Source organism: Salvelinus alpinus, chromosome 9, assembly GCF_045679555.1.
Source record: "Salvelinus alpinus chromosome 9, SLU_Salpinus.1, whole genome shotgun sequence".
Classification (NCBI taxonomy): Eukaryota; Metazoa; Chordata; class Actinopteri; order Salmoniformes; family Salmonidae; genus Salvelinus; species Salvelinus alpinus.
Genome location: NC_092094.1, coordinates 60,056,256 through 60,072,286, shown reverse-complemented (window position 1 = coordinate 60,072,286; position 16,031 = coordinate 60,056,256). Strand labels below are relative to the sequence as shown.

General features: G+C 44.4%; 1 protein-coding gene across 1 annotated transcript in view; it reads left to right on the top strand.

Moving 5' to 3' along the window:
- Nucleotides 1-16,031, top strand: part of b4galnt4a (beta-1,4-N-acetyl-galactosaminyl transferase 4a) — a 449,845-nt gene that overhangs the window by 425,503 nt on the left and 8,311 nt on the right. Inside the window, exons 12-15 of the mRNA XM_071326839.1 lie at nucleotides 9,726-9,826; nucleotides 10,080-10,153; nucleotides 10,253-11,694; nucleotides 15,676-15,848. Coding sequence (XP_071182940.1) covers nucleotides 9,726-9,826; nucleotides 10,080-10,153; nucleotides 10,253-11,694; nucleotides 15,676-15,848 — 1,790 coding nt within the window. The remainder of the gene's footprint in view (nucleotides 1-9,725; nucleotides 9,827-10,079; nucleotides 10,154-10,252; nucleotides 11,695-15,675; nucleotides 15,849-16,031) is intronic.

Below are 16,031 nucleotides of genomic sequence, written 5' to 3'. Positions count from 1 at the left end.
TAGTTAGCTGCAAGAGCTTGTGGTAGAAATCCGGGGATATGGAGAGAAAATAGGTCAGGTATGCTCTGGTCTGAGTCGCGTTGTACAAAACTTGGCGATAGCTTTCTGAGCTAAAGTTTACTTGATGACCGCTAGCCGTGGTTACCTGAATAACCTAGTGAGCTAGTTAGCTAGTGAGCTGGCTAACTTCTGTTGTGGATTTCGGATACGAGGTGAATAATACTTTTGAAAAAAAAAGATCCGCACCACATTTGGTGAGGCGGGTTGCAGGAGAGTGTTTTGAAGTTGAGTCTTTAGAAAAAAATATATTAAAAGATATGTGAAGAAAAAGATAAAAAGATATCAAATATATATACACGGGACAAGACGAGGACAAAGGACATCTGACTGCTACGCCAACTTGGAAAATAATATGTATAAAGTATATAAGTAAGTATATAAAGCGCCTATCTCCCAAATCCACTCTTAAAGATCTGAAGATCTTTTATATCAATAGCAGTCAATTATTAATTATTCTTTACCTTCTATCAGTCTCATCTGAACATCATAAAATTATTGGTTATCTGCACGAATCCTAGCATAAATGATGAATCAGCAATATACAAATTTGCTTAATTATTTATTTACTAACTAAATAATCACAGAAATAAATAACAAACAAACAGTAGATATTGGTTACTAACGATGATAGAAAGTCCCTAGTGGGCTAAGCTGATATGACAGCTTGGTAGACAAAAGGAAAGGGGTTTGACTGAGAAAGAGCGGGAAAGACAAATGGATTCACTACACACAGTCTATAATTATATTAATTGAAATGTTAATCCTTTGCACATGAACGGGCGCTCATTCGAGAATAATTGCAATGTATATATATTTACGTTCGTATGCCGTTGTTGTCTTCTCTGTTGGATTCCTTGATCGTCCTGTAGGCTTCATCAGAGTCTCTGGTTAACTTTCATTGAAGTTACAAAGTCTTTTGTGGTTGTAGGTGGTTAGAATGGATACTTCAGAGTACCATTCAGAATTTCCCACGATCTACACCCAGAAAGGGCCACGTCATGACAATAGCATGCTATTCACCCTCTATTCATTTGAGGTGGACCATGCATATATGAAGGTGTGGCGGAGGTGTGTCTACAGATTACACCGTATTCTGACTTTGATTTAATCCCTAATAATTCCACCACTGTTACGTGCGAGGAAACCATGAATAAGGACTAGCAAACCTACCGGTTCCAAGTGGACAAAGCATCTACTTATTTTTTTCCGATAGAAATAACAGCATTCTCCATGCACTGTAATTCATAAATTCATAAGAGCTAGGTAAATTAGTAATCCATTTGGAGAAGGCGATTGTAAATACACACAGCAATTGTTTTAGGTTATTCCTTATGAAACCAGCCATATGGAAGATATGTATTGCAGCCCTTCCTCCACAGTGAAATAGGATATGAATAGGTGTGCCGTTATTCAGAATTCTAATTGTGTGCCCTCATAATTTGCATGGATGAAGTTTGGAGACCTAAACTAGAGGCGTCTGTGGGGCTGAACCTGCCGAGTTGATGTATGCGCTTTAGAATGTTTTTATTATATGCCCGGGCTTTTCTCCATTTTATTTGACAATTTTTATCATCTTAAATATTAGCCGCTCTCGGGAACCATCTATTGAGTCTGTCGACTAAATTAAAGTTGCACCACCATATGTAAAGGGATGGTTTAAGATGAATGTACTGAAAGCCCCATTGAATGAAAAGTCCACAAGAAAATATTTTGGCCATCAAGTGGGAGAGTTTTCAGCGGTTGAATGATTTTTATTCAGAGCATGAAAGGTAACCACACCTGCAGTGCGCGTTACGCGACTGAATAAGGCAAGTCTGAATACCAAATACTGAGAAGTGCATGGGAAGGTGTGCGTAGGAAAGGCATAAATTCCTAAATTGGGATCGGCCCCTTAGAGACTTACCCAGAATACTTATCTAATCAAGATATATTCAAGTTTATTTTCCATTATTACAATTTATTTTAATCAAATGTTTCTTTCACATTTCAGAGTATTTTGTGTAGATCGTTGGCAAAAAAAAAGTCAGTTAAATCCATTTGAATCCCACTTTGTATTACAACAAAATGTGGAAAAAAGTCAAGGGGCGTGAATACTTTCTGAAGGCACTGTAGCTATATTCTTTGTTCTCTCTGTTTTCATTTCAGAAAGCTAGCTAGCTATATATCAATGAATTATTTTAATTAACCTTGATTTTTTACATTCCAAGATGGCTTAGCAGTGCAGACGTGTTTGTCATACCACTGCTGGCTTGCTTCTGAAGCTAAGCAGGGTTGGTCCTGGTCAGTCCCTGGATGGGAGACCAGATGCTGCTGGAAGTGGTGTCGGAGGGCCAGTAGGAGGCACTCTTTCCTCTGGTCTAAAAAAAAATATCCCAATGCCCCAGGGCAGTGATTGGGGACACTGCCCTGTGTCGGGTGCCGTCTTTCGGATGGGACGTTAAACGGGTGTCCTGACTCTCTGAGGTCATTAAAGATCCCATGGCACTTATTGTAAGAGTAGGGGTGTTAACCCCGGTGTCCTGGTTAAATTCCCAGTCTGGCCCTCAAACCATCACGGTCACCTAATAATCCCCAGTTTACAATTGGCTCATTCATCCCCCTCCTGTCCCCTGTAACTATTCCCCAGGTCGTTGCTGCAAATGAGAACGTGTTCTCAGTCAACTTACCTGGTAAAATAAAGGATAAATAAAAATAAAATTGTCCCGTGTAAATTTTGTCCTTTTTCATATTTTTTTGTATATATTTAAATATATTATTTTTAAATTAAATGTACCTTCCGGCAACCCGCCTCACCCAATGTGATATGGATCTGCAATTTATTTAATTTTTTGACCTTATAGCTAGAACCTCCATCAGCAGCTAGCCATCAGATGCTAACCAGCTAATTAGCCACTGCTAGCGGCCTTTACCTCTAGCTCAGACACCAGCCGCTTTTACCCTGGATAATAACCGCCAGTCTGCACAACACAATATCAACCCTGAGTATATCGGACTGCTTTTCTCCACCATTACTCCAGATCATCACAGCTAGCTAGCTGCTACCGAGTGGCCCAGCCCCGTAGTTAGCCTTTGAGCCGGGCCCATCTCCCGGCCTGCTCAGTGGACAATATGATCACTCGGCTACACAGCTGATGCCTCCCAGACTCTTCACTAACACGACTAGAAGCCACTACATCGCTGGATTCCTGCCGTAAGCTCTGGACCCTTTGCATCGGATCATCGCAACCAGCTAGCTGCTACCGGGTGACTATAGTGGCTAACGCCCTTGTCCCGAAGCTAGCACCAGTTAGCCTTGAGCCAGGCGCATCTCCCGGCTAGAAAACTAAATTACTCCAGCTACAATACCTCTTTTGCCAATTGGCCTGGAGCCTTTGTCGACACGGAGCCCCGCCGATCCATCATGACTGGTCTGCCGACGTAATTCTGTACGATGTGCCCTCAACCGGCCTTTGTCGGACGTCGGTGAAGACGCTTCTGCTAGCCCCGGCATGCTAACTTTATGAACGCCGTGTCTCCCGCTTGCTAGCGTAGTAACGACTTACCTGTTTCATCTTATGCTGTTCACTGTACCCTATGATCACATGGCTACATAGCTGGTGCCTGCTGGACTGTTCATTAATCACGGTATTCCATTTTGTTTATTTTGTTTATCTGTCGGCCCCAGCCTTCGAACTCAGGCCCTGTGTGTCTGATTAGCTGTTGCTGTCTTACCCGTTGTTGTCTTAGCTAGCTCTCCCAATCAACACCTGTGATTGCTTTATGCCTCGCTTTATGTCTCTCTCTAATGTCAATATGCCTTGTATACTGTTGTTTAGGGTAGTTATCATTGTTTTATTTTACTGCGGAGCCCCTAGCCCCATTCAACATGCCTCAGATACCTCTTTTGTCCCACCTCCCACACATGGGGTGACCTCACCTAGCATATCTAGTGCCTCCAGAGATGCAACCTCTCTTATTGTCACTCATTACCTAGGTTTACCTCCACTGTACCTGCACCCTACCATACCCATGTCTGTACATTATGCCCTGAATCTATCATACCACGCCCAGAAATCTGCTCCTTTTATTCTCCGTCCCCAACGCACTTGACGACCAGATTTGAGAGCCTTTAGCCGTACCCTCGTCCTACTCCTCCTCTGTTCCTCGGGTGATGTGGAGGTTAACCCAGGCCCTGTGTGTCCCCAGGCTCTCTCATTTGTTGACTTCTGTAACCGTAAAAGCCTTGGTTTCATGCATGTTAAGATCAGAAGCCTCCTCCCTAAGTTTGTTTTACTCACTGCTTTAGCACACTCTGCCAACCCTGATGTCCTTGCCATGTCTGAATCCTGGTTTAGGAAGGCCACCAAAAATTCTGAGATTTCCATCCCCAACTACAACATTTTCCGTCAAGCTGGAACTGCCAAAGGGGGAGGAGTTGCAATATACTGCAGAGATAGCCTGCAAAGTTCTGTTATACTTTCCAGGTCTATGCCCAAACAGTTTGAGCTTCTAATTATAAAAATGAATTTCTCTAGAAATAAGTCTCTCACTGTTCCTGCCTGTTATAGACACCCCTCAGCTCCCATCTGTGCCCTGGACACCATATGTGAAATGATTGCCCCTTATCTATCTTCAGAGTTCGTTCTGTTAGGTGACCTAAACTGGGATATGCTTAATACCCCGGCCATCCTACAATCTAAGCTAGATGCCCTCAATCTCATCAAGGAACCCACCAGGTGCAACCCTAAATCCGTAAACAAGGGCACATAGATATTATCCTGACCAACTTACCCTCCAAATACACCTCTGCTGTTTTCAATCAGGATCTCAGTGATCACTGCCTCATTGCCTGCATCCATTATGGGTTCACGGTCAAATGACCACCCCTCATCACTGTCAAACGCCCCCTAAAACACTTCTGCGAGCAGGCCTATCTAATCGACCTGGCCCGGCTTTCCTGGAAGGATATTGACCTCATCCCGTCAGTAGAGGATGCCTGGTTGTTCTTTGAAAGTAATTTCCTCACCATCTTAAATAATCATGCCCCTTTCAAAAAATGTAGAACTAAGAACAGATACAGCCCATGGTTCACTCCAGACCTGACTTCCCTCGAACAGCACAAAAACACCCTGTGGGGTACGGCACTAGCATCGAATAGTCCCCGCGATATGCAACTTTTCAGGAACCAATACACACAATCAGTTAGGAAAGCCAAGGCTAGCTTTTCCAAAACATTATGGGACACTGTAAAGTCCATGGAGAATAAGAGCACCTCCTCCCAGCTGCCCACTGCACTGAGGCTAGGAAACACTGTCACCACCGATAAATCCATGATAATTGATCATTTCAATAAGTATTTTTCTACAGCTGGTCATGCTTTCCTCCTGGCTACCCCAACCCCGGCCAACAGCTCCGCACCCCCCGCAGCTACTCGCCCAAGCCTCCCCAGCTTCTCCTTCACCCAAATCCAGATAGCAGATGTTTTCCAAAAGAGCTGCAAAACCTGGACGTGTACAAATCAGTTCGGCTCGACAATCTAGTCCCTCTCTTTCTAAAATTATCTGCCGCCATTGTTGCAACCCCTATTACTAGTCTGTTCAATCTCTCTTTTGTATTGTTCGAAATTCCTAAAGATTGGAAAGCTGCCGCAGTCATCCCCCTTTTCAAAGGGGGGGACACTCTTGACCCAAACTGTTACAGACCTATATCCATCCTGCCCTGCCTTTCTAAAGTCTTTGATAGCCAAGTTAACAAATAGATCACTGACCATTTCGAATCCCACCGTACCTTCTCCGCTGTGCAATCCGGTTTCCGAGCTGGTCACGGGTGCACCTCAGCCACTCTCAAGGTACTAAACGATATCATAACCGCCATCGATAAAAGACGCAGCCGTCTTCATCGACCTGGCCAAGGCTTTCGACTCTGTCAATCACCGTATTCTTATCGGCAGACTCAACAGCCTTGATTTCTCAAATGACTGCCTCGCCTGGTTCACCAACTACTTCTCAGATAGAGTTCAGTGTGTCAAATTGGAGGGCCTGTTGTCCGGACCTCTGGCAGTCTCTATGGGGTACCCCAGGGTTCAATTCTCGGGCCGACTCTTTTCTCTGTATATATCAATGATGTCGCTCTTGCTGTGGGTGATTCCTTGATCCACCTCTACGCGGACGACACCATTCTGTATACATCTGGCCCTACTTTGGACATTGTGTTAACAAACCTCCGAACGAGCTTCAATGCCATACAACTCTCCTTCCGTGGCGTCCAATTGCTCTTAAACACTTGTAAAACTAAATGCATGCTCTTCAACCGATCGCTGCCCACACCCACCCGCCCGACTAGCAACACTACTCTGGATGGTTCTGACTTAGAATATGTGGACAACTACAAATACCTAGGTGTCTGGTTGGACTGTAAACTCTCCTTCCAGACTCATATTAAGCATCTCCAATCCAACATTAAATCTAGAATTGGCTTCCTATTTCGCAACAAAGCCTCCTTCACTCATGCTGCCAAACATACCCTCGTAAAACTGACTATCCTACCGATCCTCGACTTCGGCGATGTCATTTACAAAAGAGCCTCCAACACTCTGCTCAGCAAATTGGATGCAGTCTATCACATTGCCATCCGTTTTGTCACCAAAGCCCCATATACAACCCACCACTGCGACCTGTATGCTCTCGTTGGCTGGCCCTCGCTACATATCTGTCGCCAGACCCACTGGCTCCAGGTCATCTATAAGTCTTTGCTAGGTAAAGCTCTTAGGTAAAGCGTTATCTCAGCTCACTGGTCACCATAACAACACCCACCCGTAGCACACGCTCCAGCAGGTATATCTCACTGGTCATCCCCAAAGCCAACACCTGCTTTGGCCGCCTTTCCTTACAGTTCTCTGCTGCCAATGACTGGAACGAATTGCAAAAATCGCTGAAGCTGGAGACTTTTATTTCCCTCACTAACTTTAAGCATCAGCTATCTGAGCAGCTTTTCTGTCACTGCAGCTGTACATAGCTCATCTGTAAATAGCCCATCCAACTACCTACCTCATCCCCAAATTGTTTTTATTAACTTTTTTGCTCTTTTGCACACCAGTTTTTCTACTTGCACATCATCATCTACACATCTATCACTCCAGTGTTAATTTGCTAAATTGCTTCGCTACTATGGCCTATTTATTGCCTTACCTCCTTACTCCATTTCCACACACTGTGTATAGATTTTTCTATTGTGTTATTGACTGTACTTTTGTTTATCCCATGTGTAACTCTATGTTGTTGTTTTTGTTGCACTGCTTTGCTTTATATTGGCCAGGTCGCAGTTGAAAATGAGAACTTGTGTCATGCCCTGACCTCAGAGAGCCTTTTTATTTCTCTATTTGGTTAGGTCAGGGTGTGATTTGGGTGGGCATTCTAGTTTTTCCCAATCAGACGCAGCTGTCTATCGTTGTCTCTGATTGGGGATCATACTTAGGCAGCCTTTTTTCCTCCTTTAGTTTGTGGGATCTTGTTTTTGGTTAGTTGCTGTGTTAGCGCTACAAAACTTTACGTGTCGTTTATTCTTTCTTGTTTTTGGTGTTCATTTAATAAATTGATGATGTACGCTTACCACGCTGCACCTTGGTCCAATCCATCTCTAAACGAACATGACAACTTGTTCCCAACTAGCCTACCTGGTTAAATAAAAAATAATTTTTTTAATATATATATTTTAACAGGGTGTCATAATGAGACCAAGTCTCTTTTTCAAATGAGCCCAACGCAATACAAAACACACATCAATACAAAACTCAATAAAATACTAAATTACAAAACATGATCATAAAAAACAAACACAATCTTCACTTAGCACATTCCCCACTGTTTAAAATTCCCTAAATGGCAACAGGCATTTAAGCCTGAGCCTCCCCTGCAACACATTTCACATCTGTGGAGGATACAAACCAAACAGAAATACCTTATTTACAAAAGTATGCAGACCCTTTGCTATGAAACTCGAAATTGAGCTCAGGTGCATCCTGTTTCCATTGATTATCCTTGAGATGTGGTAAATTAAATTGATTGAACATGATTTGGAAAGGCACACACCTGTCTATATTTGGTCCCACAGTTGACAGCGCATGCCAGAACAAAATTGTCCGTAGAGCTCCGAGACAGGATTGTGTCGAGGCACAAGATCTGGGGAAAGGTACCAAAATATTTCTGCAGCATTGAAGGTCCCTAAGAACTCAGTCCATCATTCTTAAATGGAAGAAGTTTGGAAACACCAAGACTCTTCCTAGAGCTGGCCGCCCGGGCAAACTGAGCAATCGGGGGAGAAGGGCCTTGGTCAGGGAGGTGAAAAAGAACCCGATGGTCACTCTGATAGAGCTCCAGTGTTCCTCTGTGAAGATGGGAGAACCTTCCAGAAGGACAACCATCACTGCAGCACTCCACCAATCAGGCCTTTATGGTAGAGTGGCCAGATGGAAGCCACTCATCAGTAAAAGGCACATGACATAAAGGACTCTCAGACCATGAGAAACAAAATTCTCTGGTCCGATGAAACCAAGGTTGAACTCTTTGGCATTCCACGTCTGGAGGAAACCTGGCACCATCCCTACGGTGAAGTATGGTGGTGGCAGCGTCATGCTGTGGGGATGTTTTTCAGCGGCAGGGACTTGGAGACTAGTCAGCATCGAGATGCTCAGGACCTCAGACTGGGGTGAAGGTTCACCTTCCAATAGGACAAAGACAATAAGCACACAGCCAAGACAACACAGGAGTTGCTTCGGGACAAGTCTCTGAATGTCCTTGAGTGGCGCAGCCAGAGCCCGGACTTGAACCCGATTGAACATCTCTGGAGAGACCTGAAAATTGCTGTGCAGCGACGCTCCCCATCCAACCTGACAGAGCTTGAGAGAATCGCCGGAGCGCCAAGTCTAGGACCAAAAGGCATTAAGTACACCAGAACTGACCATTTGGTAAATGGTAAAAGGCCGAGTAAACTATCTTCATTTTGCCAACATGTTTGCTATAGCCAAAGATGATCTATTATATTGCTCAGCTCAGTCGCCACTCTCAAATGCTGCAGGTGTTTCTGATTCATAAACAATGCCATGCTGGTGGGTGCTACCATTCAAAATTTAACCCAGCCCTGAAACATAGATCAAATAATTTCCACGTCATTTCAGAGGGAAAGACACCTCATTGGCACACATTTTCACAAAGCGGGCAGTTCGGTATTATCACTTCATGCCCAAATATGTCATACTTTGACAAAGACTATGACTTATTGCCTTACGTTGTTGTGCAAATTCATGGGTAAGCTCTGGCGATCATCTTTCAGCTCGAAAAAAATTGATTTAAAACTTATCTTCTTCCTCTTCTGTATTGAAGACAGCTCTGAACAAACCTCTAGGGTTCTCTTTTGGTCAAAGTGTGTCATTACACCAAAATATTATTGACAGATAAATATCATATTTTTTGAGGAAGCAATACCAGGGTCATATTCATTAGGCACCAAACGGATAAAAACAGACTGAAACAGTAAGGGACTACCCTGGACTTTCCTTTTCCTTTGCAAAACCTTTGCCTTAATGAACAGGACCCTGCACTTGATCAGTATTTACCCATACATGTTATTAGCACTGTATCTATTAGTTCTGTCTTTATTCACTGACTTGTCCCTGTTTGTCTCTCCCTCAGGTGTACCTGTCCTTCATTTATCCCAATGACTTTACACGTCTGACACACATGGAGAGAGAGAACAAGTGTTTCTACAGGGAGTCACCCATCTACTTGGAGAAGTACGTTCTGTTGGCTATTTTCCACGTACAGTTGATTATTATATTGTAATTCACAGATGGAAGCAGAGCAGAGAAATATGCCTGCTCCGTCACTTGGTTTGGAAGGATGAAGATGGAGAAATGTAACCACTCTCAAAATCATAGATGGAGAAATACAAACATAAAAATATATAAAACAGACAAGAAAGAAGTTGGGGTATTGTTAGACTGCTGTGTAACTGTCTCTCTCGCTCTCGTGCTCTCTCTCTGACAGGTTTGGCTTCTACAAGTACATGAAGATAGACGAGGAGGACGATGATAGACCATTCTTCTTCCCTAACCCAGACGGTAAGTACACACACCCACTGACACACAGACATACATATACACACACAACACACATGCACACACATACCCTTTAACGATTAACTTTCTCTGTTGCCACAGATTTCCCGGAAGAGGAGGAAGGGGTGGACCCGGAAGATGAAGCCGAGATCGTAGGTACCCAATCACCAAATAGGACCGCTCCGCCTAGCCTATCAACTAAGAGGACCTCTCACCCCAGCCTATCCATCCACACCTCCAGACCTACCCTTGGAGAAAGAGAGGGGGAGGAGGAGAACAGCATTGTGGTCCGTAGAGAGAAAAAACACTTCCTCAAGAGCGATGGACAGACAGACAGAGAGTGGGACAAGGACGTGCCGAGGAGAAGAGGGGGACAGACCTCCAGGAGGGGACTTCTAGAGAGGCCCGAGGCGGAGAGCGAGGAGCTGCACCCGCAGTCAGACAACGTGGTCCACGGTCGCTCCCTCTCCTGGATCAGGACGGGTCCCTCTGAGCTAGCACCAGGGGGGCCGGGCAGGAAGGGAGGAGGAGGAGGGGGTGCAGGAGAGGAGACCCCTCCCAAACTGAGCAAGTCGTCCCTGCTCTTCCCCCAGAAGACCTCTCTCTCGGCCCTCGCCAGCCGCGCCAAGCAGATCCTTAGTAACTCCGCCCCCGGCAACAACGCCGCCAACGCCCGTCTCCATGATAATGCCGCCCGTAACCATGGTAATGACAAAAACGCTGCCGCCGCCGGCAACAACAACAATAGGGAAAAGAAGGATGAAAACAAGATCTACATCACCAGGCCGCGGCCGGTCAAAGAAAGGGAGCGAGAGAAGGAGGAGAGGAGGGCAGAGAGGGAGAGGGGCAGGGGTCCAGGGTCGCATCACCCGAGAGAAGTCTTTCCTGGGGTGTTTCTGTACCAGAGTGGAAAGACCACCAGACTGGTCAACCTCCAGAGCACTCGATCCAGGGGGGGAGGGGGAGCGGAAAGCAGGGGGCTCGTCTCTGCCCCCGAACTCTGGCCCAAACCCCCTCTAAGAGACGGCAAAGCTCCCCCACGTGGCACTAATGCTAGTGTTAGCAGACAAGGCGCAGTTCACCAGGCAGCCAGCAGGGTGGCGGTAGTGAGGCTCCGAGATAGAGAGAGGAGGAGAGTTAGAGGAGGGGGAAGGGAGCACCACATACCCCCAGAAAGAGAGGCTGCCGTAGACGCCACCTTACCCAGTAAAAGAGGCACCCCTTTGCCCCAGCACCTCCAGCCCCCGCCACCTCATTCACCCACTCCCCCCAACTCTTTGGAGAATGCCCAAACGATCGAGAGCAGGGTTGAAAGCAGGCTAGAAACCAGGGTCACCTCGTACCTCAAAACCTCCGAAATCACAGAGTCACAGCAAAAACAACCCGACCCAGACCAAGAACCATCAGAACCCGACCCAGACCCTGATCCAATCCGCTCGAACGCTGACCCAGAGCCCGACCCAGACCCAGAACCAGAACCAGAGGAGGGTGGGGTGTCCGACTACAGTTACGAGGCTGAAGAGGCGCGTCCAGGCTGGGCTGAGGTTGGTTGCGATTTAACTGCTTCTGATTGTATTGAATTGAGTCAGACCGATATATCGGTTGATACGGACCTTTTGCCAACATATCGGATCGATCTTTAAACCTCCGATAGTATTTACATAGAGGAGAGTAGGGTATGTTGAGTCCTTTTTTTATGTTCAGCATCACTGCGTCCACGGTCAGACCGGGACAAGAATTCAGCCCTGGCATTTTATCCACCAGCCCACATCAATGCATGCGCCTCCAAGTCACCGCCTCCCCCACTCACCATACGCACACTCCCCATCCCCACACATAAATCCTACACCCTGCACCCTACACACACACCCTACATAGACACAGGCAGTAGGGCTGACAGATACCATTGGCAATATATTATAGCGTTTCTTAACCAATACCAAGTGACTGGTGAGACATGGTCCTCCTCTTCTTTTTTTAACCAGCTCATGTTTAAAACAAGGTCGTGCATATCAGACTTTTTAGGGGGACTTTTACGCACAGAAAACAAGGTTGCTCGGGCGAATGGTGCTCATTTAATAACGTTGGATCATGTTGAGTCAATGTCTGCAAGATCTCACGTAATAATCACAGGATTCTACACAACAGAACCAAATATATCATAATGTTACTGTAAGACAAAAACACCACCGCCGTTCAATCGTGAATGATAATTCCTCAAGTTTTACCCGTCAACCATTTCATCTCAATCAGTTTCATGGGGGATATGCATTTAGATCTTGAGTTTATGCGGTGTTGTTTCGAAGTAGCCTACAGTGTTGTTTTTTGACTGATGTGCAGAGTGCATTTAGAGCAGATGGTGTTAACTAACTGTAGAATAGCCGACCTGTGTATTTTGCTTTGCGGTGCGCTCTGTTGAGTTTTGGCCACGAGAAAAATGCAGTGGTGTTTTTGTCTTACAGTAATGTTATACTAAAGATCCCCGAAAAGTTGGATCCGCAGTCACTTCGTTAAAACAAATACAATATGTAAAAACACCACTGGAGATACAACCCACCACTGTAACTGTGGCTCTGCTCTAGACATTGTTTTTGCCTCCCTTTTGTGCTGTCTATCTGTCTCCGCATCTTCTCTGCTGCTACTGTGCTTCTTCTAGTTCTCTGTCTGTCTTGCCTGCCTGCTTAAGCCTTATACTGTACATTATAAAAGCGATTGACTTCGGCTATATTTAAGCAATAAGGCCCTAGGAGGTGTGGTATATGGACAATATAACACGGCTAAGGACTGTTCGTACGCACGGCGCAACGCAGAGTGCCTGGATACAGCCCTTAGCCGTGGTATATTGGCCATATACCAATAACCCCCGAGGTGCCTTATTGCTATTATAAACTGGTTATCAATGTAATTAGAGCAGTAAAAATACATTTTGCTATACCCGTGGTTCAGTATATGGTCTGATATACCACAGCTGTCAGCCAATCAGCATTCAGGGCTTGAACCATCCAGTTTATAATGCAAATTAGTGCCTGTCATACGCTAAGTGTTAATTACTATTACAGGGCTCCGGACATTTTCCCCTGGTGTCACTGGTCCCACTAACTTTTACAGTTGATAGCACCAGCCCCTGGCCAAATAAAGTACTTCATAGTACTTTATTCAGAATGTAATAAATAGACTACGGAGGTATTCAATATATATATATTTTTTTATTTTACACGTTCAAGCAGGGAGGTATTTTTCAAGATTTTGTGCAACCTAATCCAGTGATTGTCATTCATTTTGGGTTGACAATTAAGACTATAGTTGCTATATTTTACTGTCAAAATAGTACTCCTTTCCTGATTTTTTGGGGGTTCAATAGAGATACATCTTTATGTGTACAAACTAATATCGTAGGGAGTTTTTGGAGGATGTATTGGCACGGGCGTTAGGCCCGGGCTGAAAATCCATGCCAATGTATTCTCCAAACACTGGCTTCGAGGGCATTATCACTGTTATGCAACGGGTTACCAACATATTAAAATAATGATTGACATATTTTCATTAAAAACATAATTTTTATGAATTTATTCCTACCATTTCATCCTTCCACAAGATCAAGACGGAGTCCCGAAACAAATCGACAGTTGCTACCCAAGCCGGCTGGTCGTTCGTTCTATTGGTTTGGTTGCCAGTCGTTTGTTCTAAATGTTCCATTGCCATACTGGCTGGCAATGTTCTTATCCCTTGCTTGCTAGCTAGCCAACTACGGCTAACTTACAGTCACGTCAGACAGTGCAGACAGAATAACAGTAGCTGCATTTGTTTAAGTTGTTTTCTAGTGACATTTATTTGGATACATCCATAACAATGAGCTAATGAGGTGCGATTTCACCTGGCATAGAAAATGTGCTCTCTCATTAGGACACTGTTGTTCAGGGAGCAAGCCAACAACCAAGCTAACACAATAACTTCCAACTGAAGCTGGAAAGACTGCAAACTAGCTGCATTTCGTTTCGTTTTACGTTTTGTTCAACTGATATTTCTTTGTATACAACCAGAAAAATTATGCCAGCTGATTCATGATTTCGACTGGCTGAGAAACGATGCCTGCCTCTCTCTCTCATCCCGACTCCCGATCCGTTACACGTTCTTTACTATGGGACAGTTGGAGATCGAATTTGAATAGTGAAACAATGTTTCAAATGTCAGAGAGACACTGTAAGGTTTATACAAATCTCCGCTGTTGAAAACGAAATGTTAGTCTAAAAGAAATGTGAGATAATGTCTAGATGCTTTTTATAGTGGAGATCACATTTATAACTTCCCTGCCTGGGCTAATGGGACAGTGAATTGAGCAGTCAGATGGAACAGAGTAAATAGTCATTTTAACGTCATAGATTTAACTGGTGGTAACTTGTGGAATAGACTCCGGCTGGAATGCACCTCAACAGGATCGGTGGGTCCCCCGCGGGATGGTTGAGCTAGCGTAAGCTAATGTGATTAGCATGAGGTTGTAAGTAACAAGGACATGTTATTCTTGTTATTCTATTTGCACTGTCCAATTTTCAGTAGCTATTACAGTGAAAGAATACCATGCTATTGTTTGAGGAAAGTGCACAGTTATGAACTTGAAAATGTATTAATAAACCAATTAGGCACATTTGGGCAGTCTTGATACAAAGTTTTGAACATAAATACAATGGTTCATTTGATCAGTCTAAAACGTTGCACATACACTGCTGCCATCTTTTGTTCAAAATCAAAAAAAAATACATTTCAAAGATGATGATAACAAAAAAATGCATGTTTTTTCTTTGAATTATCTTTTACCAGATCTAATGTGTTATATTCTCCTACATTAATGTAACATTTCCACAAACTTCAAAGTGTTTATTTTCAAATGGTATCAGGAATATGTATATCCTTGCTTCAGGTCCTGAGGTACAGGCAGTTAGATTTGGGTCTGTCATTTTATGCGAAAATCTTTAAAAAGCTGAATATTGAGCCGAATATTGAGAGTCGAGAAATACAAATTATACATACAGAAAGACGAGGCCCTCGTCTCTTCGACGGGGACAAGGGATGAAGCTTCCAGAGCTGTTTTTTTCCCAGCAATTGCGTCTTAAAATGTTATACGTTCAGTACACATTTTTCGAGCGGATGGGGGAAGAAGAGAGTGACTTGCTCGTTACAGGAGCAGGCCCCAGCGAAACAGTCACAGGGGCACGTACTTTCATGAACGGAATCACGAGGATAATGCACTTTACTATTTGACCAAAACATGGTTTTAGAGGCCAAAAAATAGAGTGCTTTGATTGAGGTAACGATGTAGAATGAGTCAGACACAAAAAAAATCCCATAGCCTATCGCTCAGGCTCTAATGTTGAATGATTTTATTGTTCATTTCCCCAGGGACTGTAGCTCATGCTTAACGACGATTTGTTGAAAACAATTTGCTGTCGACCTATATCTGGTGCAATGCATTAAACATGTGTGTTTCAAGTGTACAAAACTGTCAAATAAACATACTTATGAATAAATAGGAGAGCATCAACTGGCAGAGAACGTTTTCAGTCAACCCCATGGACTTTGAGCTGCTGCGCTCTGACTGGAATGACCTGCGCTGCAACGTGTCTGGGAACCTGCAGCTGGCCGAGAGCGAGGTGGTGGATGTGCTGGCACAGTACATGGAGAAGCTCAACGAGCGCAACGGAGGGTTAGTGTGTGATTGTGCCACACCTGGGTTCAGATACTATATGAATACTTTTAGCGTTGAACTCTCTGTAGTAGTTGAACTCTCTCTGTGTGTGTGTGTGTGTGTGTGTGTGTGTGTGTGTGTGTGTGTGTGTGTGTGTGTGTGTGTGTGTGTGTGTGTGTGTGTGTGTGTGTGTGTGTGTGT